The following is an 18898-nucleotide window of genomic DNA, read 5'->3' on the forward strand; positions in this document are numbered from 1 at the left end:
ACTGTACGGAGTAGGTAACGATGAAGTGAGCTAAGCCCAACGAAGGACATTGGGTTTGCCTGTCACAGATGATTTACAAGTGATGGTTTGAGGCGGTGGTTGGAGGAATGGAGGTGCGCGCTGAATGCTGTTATTTTAAATTTAGTTTGAGCATATTTACATGCAATGTTCAGCAGCAAATGTATTGACATCATTGATTACCATGATAAAGAGGCTCGACTAGAGCATGACTGGGAATTTGAACTCGTGTAGGTTATCTGGATATTCGCGGTCCTCCTTCTACTCGGGTTGCGAGAACCTGACTGACCTGTGACTATGCATACGCATCCTCATCCCATACTGATGAGTTTCGAGTCAACTGGGTGGGTGTCAAAAGTGGGACGAACGACCTGAGTCAGCTCGGGCTACGTCGGCAAGACATAGGACATGTAATAATTGCCCAACTGTTCCTCTACAGAATAATAAAATATCAATGATGGTAATCACAATAATCATGCATCGTGAAATATTCAATCACCGCGCTTGTTAGCTAGCCATGTACATGGTACGTATGACGGACCTTGAAGTCCCAGGAGTCTGGCACGCCTAGGGAGTCGACGAGAACAAGAAGGGGGAAGCCACCTTTCTGAGTTTCAATGCACTCCACTGTAGTCCACAAGACGAGGATGAGTAGCAGTGCTACTGCATTGGTAGGATTTTTAGACTCGGACTAGTCCGCAACCAAAGGATGCAGATGACCAGAGGCAAGCCCCGTGCTCTTGAGCAGTGGGCATAGCATGCAAACGCATGTTTGTCTCCTTCCATGCTTTCGGTTAAAGACCTGCGCAATTAGGTATAGGTACCTAATATCAAGCACATTCTTTGAACTGGATCCGGGAGATGGAAGGGGGACTATGCGCACAAGAGGATGGTCATAAGGAGAGCATTGCAGAGAAAGGGGCATATTTTCCGTGTAATCATAACCAAAGATAGGTACCTTAGGCATGAATGGCATGGTATGGATGCCCCTCGGCCCCGTGGTTGCCCCCCTCGGCCCCAATCGCTCATGTCTCGACGCAGGTGAAACGTGGTCGCCCACGCTTTGCGGCTTTGGCGACTGGGCAGCTAACCCATTTGGGGGATCAGGTCCTGATTCGCGGTGGCCAACTAACTCCGTCAGTCATTTGCCCGGATGACCTGACCGTCGGTGCTTGGACCTTCTTTCACACTGGTCACCGAGTGACTCGGTTGGTCCAGAGGATGTCCCAAGTCCCCTAGCATGCCTAAATTTTAGTCAGTCGTGGTCCTTGGATGGTCGAGAAAATCAAGGGCCGCATGGGCCCCTAATCCACCCGAATCAGCCCTGCACCAACCCACGTTGTCGAAATCTGAAATCGGATGCTTAGCGGGGCTGCAGACCTGGCACATGGGCATTAGTGCCACTTGATCCAACCATGCAGTGGGCGCCATGCAAGGGTGCTTTGACTTCCCTCGCGGACCGGTCAACGGTAGCCTTGGGCCCCCTCGGGGTCTGAGGGAGCCACGCTTAATTGCCATGAGCTTGCCACCTGCCGCTGCAGCAATCCTTTCCTCCGGTTGTCCTTGAACTTATTCTGCAGCTTGGTCCAGTTGATCAATGAGTGCGTCGAAGTTGCAGCCAAGTTCGTGAACCAGATTGACCAGATTGACCGGATTGACGTGACATGTATCTGCGGAGTGCCGCATAAAGAGATCACTTCACCTCAGGGCTAATCGGGGTAATCTGGATGAAGCCACCCTGTCCGTGCAGGATTGGCATTCCAGAAGCCATTATCCAGACCAGGGTAGCCAGCATCAATCTCAAGCCCAATTATTAGACACTTGCCAATTGTAGCAACGTGTCACTGCTCCAACGGACGACATCATATGGGCCACGCCCCTCAAAGGTCCCAATTCACGCCAGGTCGAAGCATGAGACTGCCCCATTCCCCATCGAAGACCTGCATCGTTCTCGCTTTGTTGTCTCTCCCTAGCGTTCCCTCGTCCGTCCTTTATCGACCAGAGACCAACTTTTCATGCTCGGAGATGTTTAGTACATACAGTATGTGTAGCCCAGAGTCCAGGCCTGTCTGTCTGGCCCAATCGGGGTCTGAAATTTGCATCAAAGCGCGATGATCGTCTCGATTTCATAACCAAGACAACACTTGACCTTTCCCCTGGACCCAACTCAAGTTTCCAGCTTGATCGACATGCCACTCTCCCAAGGACATGACCAGGCAGGCGGGTAGTCCGTCAGTCAGTCGTCATATTAATTGTCATTATTCATCAGATTCACTCCTAGACCCATAGATTGCGGGTGACTGAGACTGAATTCTAGTCAGCAACCCTCCGAGTCTGACACACTGAGTTCGCCTGACGACCCAATCCCTGTAATTCGCCTCTCCGCCCGCTTCATCAAGGCTACCTGTAACCTAGCACACCTAACGACTTAGGTTTCTTTCCCAAAAGTCTAATCGGGAGCCTCCAGCTAAGAAGCCGTTTCAAGCTTGACTCTTGAGTGTTGCTCTTCTCTCTCTTGCTCATGTTCATCAGTAGTAGTATTGTCTCTCTTTCCTGACGATATTATTTATCCGGGATTCCCCCCTTGCTCGCTTTCCTTGCGCCCGGTCAAAGTCTGGCTTCCCAACTCTATCTCTCGTCACCTCCGTCACTCCTTCTTTGGCGACTTGCTCTGCTGTCAACTCTGGAACTACGCATAGTGGCATACGACTTGTGCTACTCGAACTCCCTGGCTTGCATCTGTATGCCTGCCTTTCTTTCAGGTCTCTCACCCCTGCGAAAATCCGACAAAACAAATCAGAGACCTTTTCGCCGCTCAACGCTCAACAACGCAACGGCCGAGTCGCCTCCCCAGATTTGAAAATTTCTTGCCCGAATCGAGCCCACCCCCACTACAAGGCTTCATCATTCCGATTTTGCACCACTTCACACCTGTCATGGTCCTTCCCTAACAGACTAGCATCGATCGAAAACACAACATCTGCCGTCAATCAAAGTTTGGACCAAGACTCACCGCCACCCTTGCTTGATTTACCTGACCATCGCCCGTCACACAGTTGGCTCTTGGTCAATCATTTCTCATTTCCTCCTCCTGGGATACCGGCTTGGTTCAGCCCTGGTCATCCATCAGCACACCGATGTTGATAATCTGGCAGCTCTCTATTGCCATCTGGAGTGTTTGAGCATCCTTCTACTGGCACCCAATGGGAAACTCCCAGGGCAAGCCCGTGGTTTTGACCGACGAAGGTAGGTGACTTTCCCTCATCTCACGCTCCCAACAACCGTGAATTGAATACATGCTCATGTGTTCCTACAGTCAACCTCAACCATTTCCGACTCCTGCGAGTGGTTGGAAAAGGCGCTTTTGGCAAAGTCCGCATCGTCGAACGCAAAGATTCTGGACTGACGTTTGCCCTCAAATATATTCGCAAGGATGAAGGTGAGTGGCCCCATGACCCATAATTCTTGCGTGCTGTCGTCCCCTGACATTTTCTCAGTCGTACGGTCCGAAAGTGTCCGGAACATTATCCGAGAACGACGCATGTTGGAGCATCTAAACCACCCATTTCTATGCAATCTGCGCTACAGCTTCCAGGATGTCGAGTACCTGTACCTGGTGGTGGATCTTATGAACGGTGGTGATCTGCGCTTTCACATTCAGCGCAAGGCTTTCACCGAGGAGGCGGTCCGGTTTTGGATGGCGCAATTGGCCTGCGCTTTACGATACATTCACAGCCAAGGCATCGTCCATCGTGACCTCAAACCTGACAATGTGCTTTTGGATTCTGACGGCCACGTGCATCTTGCTGATTTCAACGTCGCCTCAGATTTCAAGCCGGGGAAACCATTGACCAGCAAATCCGGCACATTAGCATACCTCGCACCTGAGGTCTTCCGAGGATCAGGATATTACAGCGAAGTGGACTGGTGGTCCCTTGGAGTCACCATGTTCGAATGTATCTACGGAAAGCGCCCCTTTGAAGGCAAGACACACGACGAGCTCGCCGAGTCCATCACCGCAGCCAATCCTCACTACTTCATCACCAAACCTCCCGTTAGCATGCCCTGCATGCACGCAATGACCAGTCTAATCGAAAGGGATCGAAGAAGGCGGATCGGCGCAACCGGGTTTGAGTCGTTTACTTCACACCCATTTTTCCAACCCATCAACTTTGAAGCGCTCGAGAGGAAACAGATTCCGCCCATATTTGTCCCATCTAGCGAGAAGACCAACTTTGATGCCACCTATGATCTAGAAGAGCTCCTCCTCGAAGAGGCCCCACTCGAGGCTCGAGCGCGGAAGCAGAAGCCTCGCGCAGAGCTGCGCAACGATGCAACGTCAAGAGAGATTCGTGAGGACGAATTGCACCGTATGATCGAAACCATGTTTGAGCCTTTTGATTATACACTTGCCAGTTACGATGTGTAGGTCCATGTCCCTCGAGCTTTGGCAATTCAACACTAACAGTGCGCAGGAGTGCCGCCGCAGCCGTCGAAGGCACGGTTCCCGATGAAGACCCACAACTCGTCGCGACCGCCGCGCAGCCTGCATCACTATCAAATCCTGTCTCACCGGAGGGATCACCGCCCCTTTCGCCCACTACCGCATCCATTCCTATCTCGAATGAAAACTACCCCCCACTAGAAGGATTGAAGGCATCAAACCACCCTGAAGCACGTCCAGCACCAGGAGCCTCGAAATCGTTCAGCCGACCGCTGCCACCACAACGACCGTCAGCAGCGACTAGGCAAACGAGCAAAGGCGGAGGAGTGCATATGGTGTTGGACGAATCAGGAAGCTGGACGAATCTCGCCGATCAATCTATGCCAGCAGGAATGGAAGGCGGAGACAGCAACACCAAATACGACAAGGCTGGAGGAAGTATGCTAGGGTTCCTTAGCCGGAAGAAGGGTCGAGACCGGAGCCCAAAGCCGAAAGAAGCTGGCGTTCTAGGCAAGATCGGAGCTCGACACATCATTAGTTGAGAAGGGCGTCACTTCCGAGTCGAGCGCGAATTCGACCCGCCTCACCAACCATGGATCGCACGCCTAGGCGGAGGACTTGATGTGGGATACATGAATAATGAATTGGGTTTTGGCTGGCGTGTTGCATTTCCTTTGCACATAGCGATACTCATCAACGGGGAGCATTTTATATGGCACAAGTGCACAAGCACGCGGGCATTACATCACACTTGACCCTAGATGGAGCTAGGTGTCTAAGTCGCGGTGTCCGTCGGCCAAGGGTGCATACAAATCCACGCGTGGTTATCCAACATGGGTATACCAGGCATTTTGATCCAAGGAGTCGAGTGGTACTATACATGGATGGGGATGGGATCAAATCATGAAGCGGTGAGAGAGAGATGATAATCTTGTAATTTTATAGTACTTTTAGTTGGTCAAAACAACGGCCCAACAGCAGTCACATGCATACCGCAACGAGTGGTGGGAAAGGACGAAAGATGGGGAATACGCGGTGTTCACATACCACACAACTCGGTTGACACTGACAGAATGAGGGAAAGAGAATAATAGACATTATTGATAATCTCGTACATGGACACGTCCTGGAGCGAATGCTCTGACGACTATCAACCGTTATCAGCTTGTTATTCTGTTTGTGGTTGTGATTGTGGGCCTGATGAAATGATTTGGTCTGCCGTGGAGATGGAATTGTTTGGTTGTTGCTAGGCGGCGGGTGGAGGGGAGCCTCGCCCGCCCAGTTGAGTGCCCGGAAGGACCCAGGATAAGCACCTCGGCCACTGCAGCCACCGCAGCTTAACCACTACTGGAGATCCCATAAACAACAAACCCGCACTAAACTCAACTGGGGCCAGCCACTAAACTCGACTCGCACTGGCGGTACACAGACAGACTGGAGAGTAGCACACACGACACAGTCTGACAGTCCACCCATCTGCAGTGCAGTCCCGTGTCTTTCAACACACGCACGCCAATTGCTCCTCCGCACGGGACCTGCCTCAACCTTAGCACCACCACTCATATTGTACTACCACTTGACTACTACTACTAACATCTTCTCCCACCACACCCTCACTTCATACCTTTCAACCTGCCCAAGTCTTTGGTTTTCTCTTTTCCCAGAATCACCATCGACACTCTTCTTCCTCCTTGCACATATCTCTACCACTATCCCTTCCAATTATGTGCGCCTTCTAGTTGCTCTCCGCTGTTGGGTCTCCAGTGGTCGACGCGTCGCGTTGGCAAATCATCAACCCATCGTCCTCGCCCTCGCCCTCGCCCTCGCCTCGCCTCACTGTGCCTCTGACCCTCCCATCCTGTCCGACCCCCTCTACCTCTATCCTCTCCATTCTAGTCTTTCTGGCTTCTGATCAAGCTGGTGAGGCCTATCTTTATGAATGGCAACTGCACTATTCGTACCGCCTTCGCCTCATGACCCGTTCTCGAACATGGCCACTTCCTCTCGCAGAATACCTTTGGCTAGCCTCACCAATGCCACAAACTCACCACACCGGCCTTTGACTAACAGTGGTTCCAAGAGACCAAGAAGCATAGCCAATGTCTCGCACCAGGAAAATGAACCTCCCCAGAAGCGTCTCGCCGTGGACAAGACAAACAAAGACTCCCACACTGCAACCCCACGGAGACAGACCAATTCACAGCACCCTACAATGCCAGAAGCGCGTGTCTTTGAACGTGGCAATGGCGAGTCAGCATCCAACGCTTTTCAGAGGAAACTTGTTGCTGCAAGAGATGGACCTAACCCTGGTATGAGGGTCACGAAGACTCTTGATCCCATCCACGCCTCCAAAGAAGAGTCCATTCGAACATGGCAGAAGCACTATCGCAAAATATTTCCTACCTTTAGCTTTTATTTTGATGGTCTTTCTGACGATGCTCGAACAAGGTTTGTTCGACAGATTTCCTCACTTGGAGCGGTATGTCATCGCGTGTCCCCGCCTTTTGTTTCTCTTTTCCGTGTCCTAACCGTGTCACTGTAGAAAGAGGAAAAGTTCTTCTCGAAAGCCGTCACACATATTGTCACCACTCGTCAAATCCCCTCACCAGCTAGATCGGTCGCGCCTGAGGCTGATGCCACCCATTCTACCCATCTTGACGACCATCAACCACAGACCATTGACCCCTCTCTCCTCAAGTTGCGAGTCCCCACGGCTTCGACCGCAAGACGCGATGGTACCAATCATATGGACATTCTAGTAAGAGGTCGTGACATGGGAATGAAGATTTGGGCAACAGAGAAGTTGCAACGAATCCTGGGCTCCATTTTTGAAGATGCCGCAAACCTGGGCCAACATACTCGTGGTGGTAATCATGCATCTCGAACTCAACACGAGGATCTTGGTCAAGTGCTCAAGAATGAAAAGTTGGGGGCCTCGTCTGAGCGTGAACAGCCGTTCATGTCTCTTGTGACTTTCAAAGGCCCATTTGTGTACATTCACGACATGGATGAAAAGTATCGTCCCACCATGGTGAGGGAGTATCCCAAGGTGGCCAAAAGGTCGGATGGCGAGTGGCCGCAGTTTCGCTCGGCGAGTATGGGAAAGTGTCCCTTTGTCGAGGATCCAGCCATGAAGAAGGAAGTGGAACAAGAGCGTAGTCGAGCAAAGGTGGCTGCTTCTCGACAACAACGTGAGACTGAACAACAGCAACAGGGTTCCAGGACCAGGTCCACCGCGTGTCTTGAGACAACAAAGGTTCTTCCTCCTCGTCGGACGAGCCCCCGAAAAGCTTTGCAGGTCGTTCACAACGGCGCCCATGCCAATATGGATGTTGGCGCGGACAGAGGGACCAAAAGACCTCAGCCAACTCAGCTCGAACGCCAGTCTTCATTTCCTCCCATGCCGGCACAGCCAGCATTCGAGTTCATCCGCCCCTCTCAGCTGACCATGTCTAAAGAACCTGCTGCTTCAGGTATCCAAAGATCAAACCTGACCTCTGCACTTCAATCCAATATGATCTCTTCCACCGCCGCGACTGGGGTCAAAGCCGCAACCAGCAAAGAGGTCCACCAATTAAAACGGCAAGTCTTTAAACAACCACAGGCTGGGAGCCTCTCGGTGGGGTCTATTCCTTCTTCACATCGGATGAACGACCTCGCTGTGGGTTTGAAGCATGCCCGTGCCCCCGCTCCTCAGAGAGCCGCCAAGAGCAAAGCCCAGGAAAAGCTTGGAGGGATCCAGGAGGAACATGATGCAATTGCTGATAACGGAGTGGCCGAACCAGCTGCTCAATCACAAGCAAGACGGAAGACGGTGAAAAGAGATCCTAAGCCAGGATATTGCGAGAACTGTCGTGACAAGTATGATGACTTTGAAGAGGTGAGTTGTTTGGACCTGATGATCCACATGATATCTGACGTGGGCAGCATATACTCTCCCGCAAACATCGCAAGTTTGCCATGACTCAGTCCAATTGGACAGAGCTCGATGCCCTCCTTGAAAAGTTGCAAAGTCCCTGATCTCTGCGGAGAGTTTTACGACGGAGTCACACTCCATGTGCTCGCATACGGTGTCATTCTGTCAGCGATGAGCGTTGATTGACCCCCGCAAAACAGCTGCCTGGATCAATCCATGACACGACCATGATGCTCAACATGATACTCGACTCCAGCATCTTTTGTGTCCTTTCAGTAAAGTTGAAGGCCGGCCTATTACTCGATCGCGAGTTTTCCTTTCTATTCTACCCCCCTTTATTATATTCTGATTACCAGCATCAGCATCAGCATCAGCATCAGCAATGCGAAGACAAAACAGCGTAAAAGCGATAAAGCAAGCGATGACATATTATAAGCCAATGCAACCTCTGTACCCCTGCTTTCAGGCAGCCCTGATTGCACCGAGAACAAGGCAGAAAATTGAAAAGACCCTATATAGGGCATCAAGCATTAATTTACAGTTTGTTTAGATCATGAGATACACTTTCGGTCAGTACGTTTCATGACGACTCTCCTTTTGAATTGTGTGATTGGGACTGGAGTCGAAGACATGAGCGAACTTTTCGAGTTGAACGGAGACAACGACGTGCATGAGCATGTATACGGGTTGATGTCGTACCAACACAGGGGCTGTCGGGCCTGGAGGACGATGGTGTCTGTCGATTGCCGCTCCTTGATTGGGGTGATGGGACCATGGATCAAGATTCAATGTCTTGGGTGTGAGCGTTCTTGTGGGGAAAACAATGTGTATATACTTGTTGATCATTATGGCATCCCCATCACGTCTATTCTGAACAGCATTAGCGTTGGCGTCTAGATTTGAGTTATCAGCCAGTTCGTATGAGAATTGGCAAATGGACAAGATTTCAAAACCACTGACTACAAGACTTTGACCTATGGATTGTTTTCTAACTACTTGCGCGTGGGTCAAACTATGGAGTTGAAATATAAGTTCTGCCAACACCAGCGACCGCTCTGGCTCGACTGTACTCTGGTGTGGGATGGAAAGAGGATGATTCGATTCATCACATCTTTACAGCAGGGGCGTCAGAATAGAATTGTCCGTGTTGAGGGTTCTGGGGATTGAAACCTATACCCGAACAGGCGAGTTTGGCGAGTACTGGGTCCAGATTCTCCAGGGCATAGGTGGCAATCATTTCGACTCCTATGGACAAACATCAGTAACGATTGCAGATGACGGAGTTTAGAAGAGGTGCATTCGCCATGCACACGGTGAGAAAACATACCACAATCCGCCGCGCCAGCAATCCAAAGCTGCGCCTTTCCCTTGTCAGCCTGATCCACCACCACCCATCGCTGATCCAACCACTCAACCTCCGGATGCATTTGTTTCGCCAACGGCAGAAAGGATCGATTCGTCGTCGCTTTATTCCCATCGAGTATCCCCGACGAGGCCAGCCACATCGACCCCGTACAAACCGAGAAAATAATCTTGGTCTTCTCTACCGCTTCACGGAAGAACTTGAGCGATGCTTCTGGCCTATGCGACGGAAGAGGACCTCCCACGACTATCATGTCGAGATCGCGTGGCGCAGTGTCGTATGTATGAGTCGGGACGATTTTGATGCTGGGTGTGGTTTTTGCGGGTGCCATGGTGGATGATATGTACAGCCATTCGAGATCGTAGGCTCGATCGATGAGGTGGGAGAACCCGTATGAACTCATGGAGGAGATTATGTCCTTGCCCATGCTGCCGATGATGTCGATTCCCATGATGTCACATAGTTGCACTTCTTCGTAGATGACGCCGATGCGGAGGGATGGCATTTTGATTGTGCTCGTGGGTTTGGTGGTTGAGTCTGGTTGGGACTGAAGGGTATTTCGATAGTTGAGAGTATAGGAAATAGAAGATGAAGGATTTGGAATGATTGGTATCGAAGAAAGACCTCCTCAAGACCTACCTACCTTTATATATACCATCTATGCCTGGCGCCTACCTTTCAACCATCGATCGTCTTTGCTTTGCCATGTTGATGAAACATGCTCAACCTCGAACCCCAACATCCACGTCTAACTATCCTAAACAAGTAATATCGCCAAAATGGCATATCTGAGCATGTTAGGATGCTCCGAGCCCGTGAAACAATCTCCACCAACGACAATCGAGAGGCTGGAACACACCGAACATGGAAATTTGACTGAACTTGAAGTCGACTTGACCTAACTTCCCCGTATTCTTGGGACCATCGAGTCGGAGTGATTCATCTCCGCTGGCAAGGCTGAACCGACGGTTAAGATAGAATTGGTAGGTGGTTCTTGGCTGGCATATGGAGCACGCTCGTCTAGTGGACATGGACATGGCTACTAAAATAAATCTCGGTGCCTGGGTGCTTGGGGTATGGAGAACGGCGAAGACGAAATGTCGATAGGGCTGTCGATTGATTGGTGTGCCTTGGTACTGGCGTAGTGGGTTTATTCTCAAAGAGGAAATATCGCCAGATGCGGTCAAACAACCAAAATAGGCGGAAGTATATATAGTACATTCACACCAATTTCCACTTTACCATCAGGAGTACTCCGTATGTGTGTTTGAGGAATAGACTGGGAAGCCCAGATGCAAGTGGCTTCGACCCTGTCTTGCTTCCTGATTATTCGTCTCATACTCTCACACTGTACAGTAATCGAGGTCATGTGATCATCACGTGAACAATCTATATCAAGCAACAATTTCCCACTCCTGTCTTCCTTTTCTTTGATCACACTGTAACAATGACCAACTGCACATCTCCTTCCTGACAATGGACATCATGTACAATGAGTCAGGCGCAAACAGATCCAACAAGAAGCTATCTAGGTTAAGAATCGCTTCTTGCGGCACCTCACTACACTCCTCTCGAGAGATAATGAAATCCCTAGCCTAAGGACCCTTCACACGTGTGCTTGATATATCGCCGCATGCGGCGGTATCCTCATATCCTTCATACAGGTTTGTTTTCGACTTTCAATTACCTACTTCTGTCGCATATCTTGCTTTGATTTTGTTGCCCATTCACCTCGCCCTACAATACCCCTGAACCCTTGTCCGTGAACCTGCCATGCGTGTATGGGTGGGAAAGGAGGTTAGACCTCTGTACGAACGAGCTTCTTGGACACGTGATACTGAGTTGAAGAAACATCGTGAGGCCAAATGGAAAGAAAAGAGATGGTATGATAAGGTTGCCCGCGACTTTGCACTTTCTAAAGCCAGGTTCGACCCTGATGAGGAAGACTTGTGGGAGGTATGCTACTTTTCTTTGAGCCTCTCCCCTTCTTCACTCCATCTCGGAGTCGTCATTGCTGACTTATAAGTGTGGAGCTCTTCTCGGACGAGGGAGTTTCGGCGTGGTTGGTCTCTGGCACAAGTATGGTAAGCGTGGAGAGGTTCTAGATGTAAGTCTCATTGGAGGTCATGACTCATAGCGAACTTGGCTAATCTAGGCACCATCAGTCTGTCGCGATCAAGCAAACCGAAGCGCCGCATTGGGAGGTCGACAAAGGTGGCCAGCCGACCGTTCCGTGGGAGGTCATTCTGATGAATGGACTCGAGGAAAGAGGTTGCAAGAATGTGACAGATCTTCGAAAGGTCAATTTCTTCAAACTGGAAAAGCCTCAAGTCTGGAGACTGTACATGGAAGTCTGTAAGATGGGAACTTTGAGATCACTGGTCAAGTATTACAAGCAGGAAAGATCGTCAGTGCCGCCCAAGTCGTATCCTCAAGATTAGACGTTTGATGCTGACTTTGGACGGCAGGGATCGAATTCCAGAACCATTTCTATGGCAGCTGTTACGAGACATGGCCAGAACCGTCGAACATATGAGTAAGATCCGATTCGACGGATTTGAAAACCTAGGAAAGCATCCATTTGTGCTACATCTGGACTTGAAAGATGAAAACAGTAAGACACGAGAATTCGAGCTTCTATCTCACCCCAGCTAATGTGATTCACAGTATTATTAGGCGATGCCCCGGACAAGAAGGATGGCATGAACTATCCTATGTTGAAAGTTGCAGACTGGGGCCTTGCAGAATATACAAGCATGTCGAGCAAAGACAACAGTGACTTGTTAAGAAAACATGGAACCATATGCTGGATGCCACCGGTAAGAGCTGCAACTGACTCCAATTTCGAGTCTGGTGACTCACCACAAGCCAACAGGAACAAAGGAGGAAGGGCCACTATGGACGCAAATGGCGAAATAACGTCTTTGGAGGAAGTGCTCATCCTTTCACCATGGCACATGCCATTTGGTCCGCGGGTGCCATCATCTACGGCCTGATGAGGCTCGATGTGGACAATCGAGACCTCAACACCAAGGTCAATGAGATGGAGGATCATGAGGATAGGCTGAGAAAGTGGGATTATTCGGTTCTGGGACCTCGTGGATCATACAAAAGCGGCTTTTACAGCAAGGCTCTGTGTGCTGTGGTCGAGCGTTGTCTACTTCTTGACCCCAAGTTACGGCCCTCTGTCAGCTCATTCCTGGAGTTGACTGAGCGAGGCTGGGAACCATATTACAAGGATTATGTCCGTCGAGGGTACCGCAATGCCGAGGCCTTGCATGTTCATCGAGACTCAAACATTGAGCGGTGAGCTTTAGGCATTCTGGACGGGCGAGATCGGCAATGATTTTCTAGAGATGATAGACAGGTTTTGAGTAACAAGAAAGATGTCGTTCAATCCCATATCCCGTGACCAAGAATATATCCCGCCGCTATTACGAAGATGGACAGCCAAGACGAGACCCTCGGGCTTTCATTAGGGCAGCAAGGGAAAGTACGTCCGTAAGGACCTTCTTACTAAAGATTTCTGCTGCCACTTTTCCTTTTTCACTTCATGAATACGTCAAGGCCGCCCAAACCATCCAGAACGATAACACAAGAGTTGTCTGTGTCGGCCTGAAGTCCTCATTTGTGTAAATCTTGCGAGCGTCGCGAGCGCTTCGTAATTGTGGGCTCTCATGGGCCAATCATATGTCCATCGGTCTTTGACTTTCAGGTCCCATGGCATTCCCCACGATGGGGCTCAACTCTTGGGTCTGCATATCCTCCATCAACACTTCGTTACTCTATTCGTACGATATCGCTAAGAACACACTTGTTTCATGACGCGTTATAACAGGCAGCACCAGTGCCGCTTCAAGATGGCAACGATAAAATCCGCACGTGCGAGCCCACAGGTAGGTTCTTCGACGTGTTGCCCATGATCATCAAACAACATCCTTTTGACTGTGATCAATTACCGACGTTCTCTTGTTGCCCTGTTGTGCGGTAGAAGCTAGAGTGCAATATGGGAAAGCCGTCCGAATTCACTTCCATTGACGACCAGGCTGAACAGGCCCACACAGGTCCTCCAAGCTACGATTCAATTCCTACTGACCACCATCCCAGCCCAAGCCTCCACCTATCGAATTCGCAAACTTCTAGGAGAGGCTCTCTTGATCTTGCACAGGAGTTAGATCGCGTCCTCTCTGCGGATCAAGTCTTAACCACAGAACCGGTCTTTCCTACAGGACAAGATGGCCGAATATCTCTGCACTTTGGCAAAGACACCGCAAAGCTTTATAAGCTTTTCGTCACCGACGTCAAGGCCGAGACCCCAAGCACACGTTCTTCGTCCTTCTCAGATGCACAATCCACGTTTCCCGAGTTCGATAATCTTCCACCTCACTTGAACATCGTCATTCAAGTCGTCGGCTCACGAGGCGATGTCCAGCCCTTTCTGGCTCTGGCAAAACGACTCCAGCTAGCGGGACATAGAGTCCGATTGGCAACACATCCCATCTTTCAGTCCCTTGCTGAATCCCATGGAATCGAATTCTTTAGTATTGGCGGTGATCCCGCAGAGCTCATGGCATATATGGTTCGCAACCCTGGACTTATGCCCAAATTCGAAACAGTAGCCCGAGGTGAGGTCTACAAACGAAGAAAGACTATTGGTGAGATGATGCTTGGATGCTGGAAATCTTGCTATGAACCATCATCGACTCAGTCTGCTGCAAAATACAAACCCTTCGGTCGCACTAAATCGACAAAGTCTGCTCCCCAACAATCAGATCCCATACCCTTCGTTGCCGATGCCATCATTGCCAATCCACCCTCCTTTGCACATATCCATTGTGCAGAGAAACTCGGTATACCACTCTACATCGTTTTCACGTAAGTCTGAACATGTTCCGCACTTTCTACATGCACTCACCAGCTTTGCTAGGATGCCTTGGTCTCCCACCAAGGAATTTCCTCATCCTCTTGTCGACATCAACATGTCGGGCGTGGACGTGAGGTTGGCTCGATTTTTATCTTACTTCCTAGTCGATGCTATCATCTGGCAAGGCCTGGGAAGTGTCATAAATCGTTTTCGATATCAGGTTCTAGGCCTCGAACCTATCAACCCAACTCTAGCACCCGGAATGCTGCACCGACTACGAATTCCCCATTATTATTGCTGGTCAGTGACCTAAGTTCATGTACAATCCATCAGACCAGACTGATTGACACATTGACTAGGTCACCCACTTTGATTCCTAAACCATCCGACTGGCGATCCTCTATCAGTGTCCCAGGCTACTTCTTGCTACCAAGTCCGACAAAGTACAACATGCCAGAAGCTCTGCAGCAATTCTTAGACAGTGGAAGTCGTCCAATTTTCATCGGATTCGGCTCGATCGTGATCGACGACCCAGACGGACTAACCTCCATCATCCTGAGAGCTCTCGAGCTCACTGGCGTTCGTGCAATCCTTGCACGTGGTTGGGGAAGTCTGAAAGTTGGCGAAGGCTTCAACTCCTCGAATCGAGACAACATATTCGTCCTCCATGGAGATATCCCCCATGATCAGCTCTTCCAGAAAGTATCCGTGGTCGTTCATCACGGAGGTGCAGGTACTACAGCCTCTAGCCTTACCGCTGGACGGCCCTCAATAGTCGTTCCTTTTTTCGGCGACCAATTCTTCTGGGGAAATATGGTCTTTCGAGCAGGAATCGGTCCGGCTCCGATTCCTTACTCGACTCTCAAGGCCGAGGACTTGGCTTCGGCAATTCAACAAGCCTTAGAACCTAGTTTGCAACTTCGTGCAAGGGATCTCGGAAGCAAAGTCCACGGCGAGAATGGCTTGGAGACCACTATTCAATTGATCAATGCCGACTTGCACAAAACCCGAATCCCACGGTGCATTTTGTTCCCAGACCACATCGCGACATATCACTATACCCCAAAGTCAAGGTCTAGTGCCAAGGGGAAGTCTAAGAACGGGAGCTCAATCAATCTCAGTCCGCTGGCTGCTGTGTTTCTCCGCAAACACAACCTTATTCCCACAGACTCGTTTGAACATTTAGCAATCCTACGATATACTGAACACAATGTGTCCTCGGGTCCGTTTGAGCCAGTGTCAGGAGCAGCGTGGGCGGTCCTGGATTTACTTTGGGACTCCATTCGAGGTATGGGAGAGATGTTGACCGAGGTCGGCCACATACCTTATCTAGGCGTCAAAGCGTTTGACAAAGGCAAGGTCGCCTCTCGAGCATCTAGTTCATCTGTAACTCAGGACATGTCCTGCGACCATTCGCCTCCATCCTCAACCGACAACGATGTTCGCCACTCGTTACCTGGAACGTATCTTGTCAGAGGCACGGCTCGAGTACTCAAAGCAGCAGCGCGCGCCCCTGGCGCCTTCACATCAGCCATGGCAACCGGCGCACATAACCTACCACTGTTATACCACGACCCGACGGTAAGGCCAACGCCTGTAGTTCGAGATATCAGCTCCGGCATCAAAGCCGGCACTTCCGGCCTAGCATATGGTGTCTACGATGGCATAGCCGGTATCTTCACCCAGCCCATCATGGGTGCTCTTGAGCCTTGGCGTAATGGTGACCAACGGTACATGGATACCAGATTCGAAAGCAGGGACATTTCTCAAGATACACGCAGCGAGAAGAACAAGACCAATGGAAATTTAGTCCAAGCCAGCGCACTCGGTTTCGCCAAGGGTTTGGTGAAAGGCGGCTTGGGATGTCCCGTCAAGTTTTTTGCTGGTATGTCAATGCTGTGAATTCTCCCTTTCCACTTTCCCCTTGGCGACAATTCGGCTTTTGTTGTATGTACATTATGGATGTACTCTCTGCTGACCAAGGAAATCAGCCGCCAGCGCTATCGTGGGGTATCCGCTTAAGGGTATTGATGCTTCAGTCAGTAAAGTTCTACGCAGAAACGACATTGCAAAGACAATTCGAAGCCAGAGAGCCATGCAGGGCGAAAGAGAGTACTACGCAGAGTCTTTCTCGCCAGAACGGGTCAGAGAAGTCCAGAAGCGGTGGCTGGAAATTGTTGATAAGACTGGTATGGATGAAACTAGAGTTTGATATTGTTGTGCATTGAGCTATCTTAGAGTCGATCAGAACTACGTCTGTTTACGAATACCCAAGATCGAAAGGGTGTTTATTTATTCAAAAAAGCGACTGCAAACCTCCAATGATTCCCTCCATATTGTCCAGTGTCTAGGATCTTCAAAGTCTGATGATTGGATCATGGCCTCCATATCGTTGCACAGACTAAAGTCCACCATGACGGGTTTATTGGCTTCCATGTTGCCAGCTTCAGAGTTCATGCCACAGCCATTCAAACGATAGCGCTCCGGGATCTTGCGGTTGAAATTCTTGTCTTCGGTATAATGACGGTGGGCTGTTCCGACCATATCAGAATCAGGATCAGGAAACGATGCTGATTCTTCGATCTCTACGGCCCGTCGAGCCACCTGGCAGAGGATGGCAGAGTTCCAGGGCCCCTCGATCCCAGTCTGAGAGAGTAATGAAATGGCGATGCGACGTTGACTGGGATTCCGGTGCTTCAGGCTGGTCAGAAACAGAGCTTGGCCAAGTCCAGGTTGCAGCCGAAATGGACAATGGGATCGTGTGGACAATTTGGTGGAAAGGCTCTGGAAGATTTGTGAAGCGCAGTCTATGATCTGTTCGAAATACACTGAATAGGAGTCGTACGCCATTTCATGAGGACTCAGGATGGTCGATAGATATATCAGCGTGCTCAGGCATTGAACCCGGAGAAGCAGGTAGAGATTGTGGGACTGGTTGTGTGCGGATTCTTTGGCCCACTTTTGCCTGTCCATGTCGCACTTGATGAGCCATTGGTTCAAATAGGCTATGCATCGCCTCTGTTGGTCAACGACCTGCGCAGGATGTTTGGAGGTAGATTGATACTTGAAAGGCGATGCTTGGTTCGCAACGTGGTAGCAGTGGTGGATCAATGTCTGCAGGGAGACAGAGGCATTCTGAGGATGACTGGTACAGGAAGGTTCATTCAGTATGTCTGCATTGAAAGAAGCCGGGAGTGTTGGAGCCCTGTGGAGAACGTAGCATGCTATTAGGACATCTAGAGACTGTGCGAAGATATAAAGTCTATCTTCGATGGTCTTGGACAGAGGGAGGCTCGCGATACCTCGAGAGCTGGCCCCGATGGCGCCTGGAGGAGATATAAAGTTGTTTAGTACTGTGAAAGCTCCCCTTATATGCGCCAAGGAGTCGGTATAATGTTGCACTAAAACCTGAGAAGCTGCCAAAATGATGCTGGCCAGGAATGCCGGCACTGGTCCATCTTTTCTTGCTGCTAAATCATCATACAATGAAGCAAGAGCTTTAGTGTAATGTGCAGACGCAGATAATAGGCCGCGCTGCGACCTCAAGATAAAAACAGCCTCATAGACGGCGCCGAAGGTAGCCACTGCTCGCGCGACAGCATCATTGAGTAGAGTAAACTGAGGCAAGACATCTAGGCAGACAGAATCTCCATTCAGCATCAACGTGCCGTACAGATCCCGCAGAAGCACTTGAGAGCCAAGACGAAGATGCTGCGACGATCCAGTATCTTTGTTTAGGTCGAGAAGAAGGCCGTTTGCCACACTTCCATTTGATGGTGGATGTTTGTTGATCAAGATGGCGGAGTCCTGAGAAGTAGACGAGCTGTAACCTTGGCAGAGTTTGCCTACTCTCTGGCACATTAGGCAGCTAGGTTTTGCTTCATCACACTTGACGCGACGTGCCCTGAAGATGTCAACATTTGGCCTATCTTCTGTTGAATGCGCTCGAGAGGACGCACTTGCAAGTGAAACAGCCTTTCTTGGATTGGCATACGTTGACCCTAGTCCGCTTAGGAAGCTTGAGGCGTGTGGTGATCAATGTAGATGACATTGAATCATGACCGTCAGATAATGCAATTTGCTTCTTCTCAGAGAACGATGCATACCGCCGTGTTCTTTTTTGAACGTCGTTGGCGAATGGCTGGTGCCTGAGTACTGAGGGGCGACCTGAAACTCAAACACCGAACACCGAGTGATTGGTTGCTGGGCCACTTAACTGACGGTATCGAGTAATTCTATGACACAGATGGAGATCAATATCGTGTTCAGTGCCCTTTGAGTAGGAAGATGCTG

The 18898-nt window shown here is 50.1% G+C and overlaps 5 protein-coding genes across 5 annotated transcripts; 3 read left to right on the top strand and 2 right to left on the bottom strand.

Moving 5' to 3' along the window:
- The first annotated feature begins 2560 nt into the window (after positions 1–2560).
- On the top strand, positions 2561–5556 carry PV10_06477 (uncharacterized protein). Its single transcript, XM_016371276.1, has 4 exons — positions 2561–3264; positions 3335–3457; positions 3516–4443; positions 4494–5556. Exons 1-4 carry the CDS (start codon positions 3222–3224, stop codon positions 5002–5004), a joined length of 1605 nt encoding a protein of 534 aa, XP_016223569.1. The 5' UTR covers positions 2561–3221; the 3' UTR covers positions 5005–5556.
- A 624-nt stretch (positions 5557–6180) lies between these two features.
- Positions 6181–9333, top strand: PV10_06478 (uncharacterized protein). The gene is made up of 3 exons (XM_016371277.1): positions 6181–6941; positions 7005–8342; positions 8390–9333. Exons 1-3 carry the CDS (start codon positions 6402–6404, stop codon positions 8480–8482), a joined length of 1971 nt encoding a protein of 656 aa, XP_016223570.1. The 5' UTR covers positions 6181–6401; the 3' UTR covers positions 8483–9333.
- PV10_06479 (uncharacterized protein) lies at positions 9218–10340 on the bottom strand. The gene is made up of 2 exons (XM_016371278.1): positions 9706–10340; positions 9218–9623 (listed from the first exon to the last, which is right to left on the bottom strand). Exons 1-2 carry the CDS (start codon positions 10244–10246, stop codon positions 9484–9486), a joined length of 681 nt encoding a protein of 226 aa, XP_016223571.1. The 5' UTR covers positions 10247–10340; the 3' UTR covers positions 9218–9483.
- Positions 10341–13747: 3407 nt separating this feature from the next.
- On the top strand, positions 13748–16817 carry PV10_06480 (uncharacterized protein; the record flags this gene model as incomplete). The annotated part of the gene is made up of 4 exons (XM_016371279.1): positions 13748–14616; positions 14669–14905; positions 14965–16490; positions 16597–16817. The coding sequence occupies 4 exons, from the start codon at positions 13748–13750 to the stop codon at positions 16815–16817; spliced, it is 2853 nt and encodes a 950-aa protein (XP_016223572.1).
- An 80-nt stretch (positions 16818–16897) lies between these two features.
- On the bottom strand, positions 16898–18656 carry PV10_06481 (uncharacterized protein; the record flags this gene model as incomplete). The annotated part of the gene is made up of 2 exons (XM_016371280.1): positions 16898–18509; positions 18565–18656. 2 exons carry the CDS (start codon positions 18654–18656, stop codon positions 16898–16900), a joined length of 1704 nt encoding a protein of 567 aa, XP_016223573.1.
- Positions 18657–18898: the final 242 nt, after the last annotated feature.

The sequence above is a fragment of the Exophiala mesophila genome (assembly GCF_000836275.1).
Source record: "Exophiala mesophila strain CBS 40295 unplaced genomic scaffold supercont1.4, whole genome shotgun sequence".
Classification (NCBI taxonomy): Eukaryota; Fungi; Ascomycota; class Eurotiomycetes; order Chaetothyriales; family Herpotrichiellaceae; genus Exophiala; species Exophiala mesophila.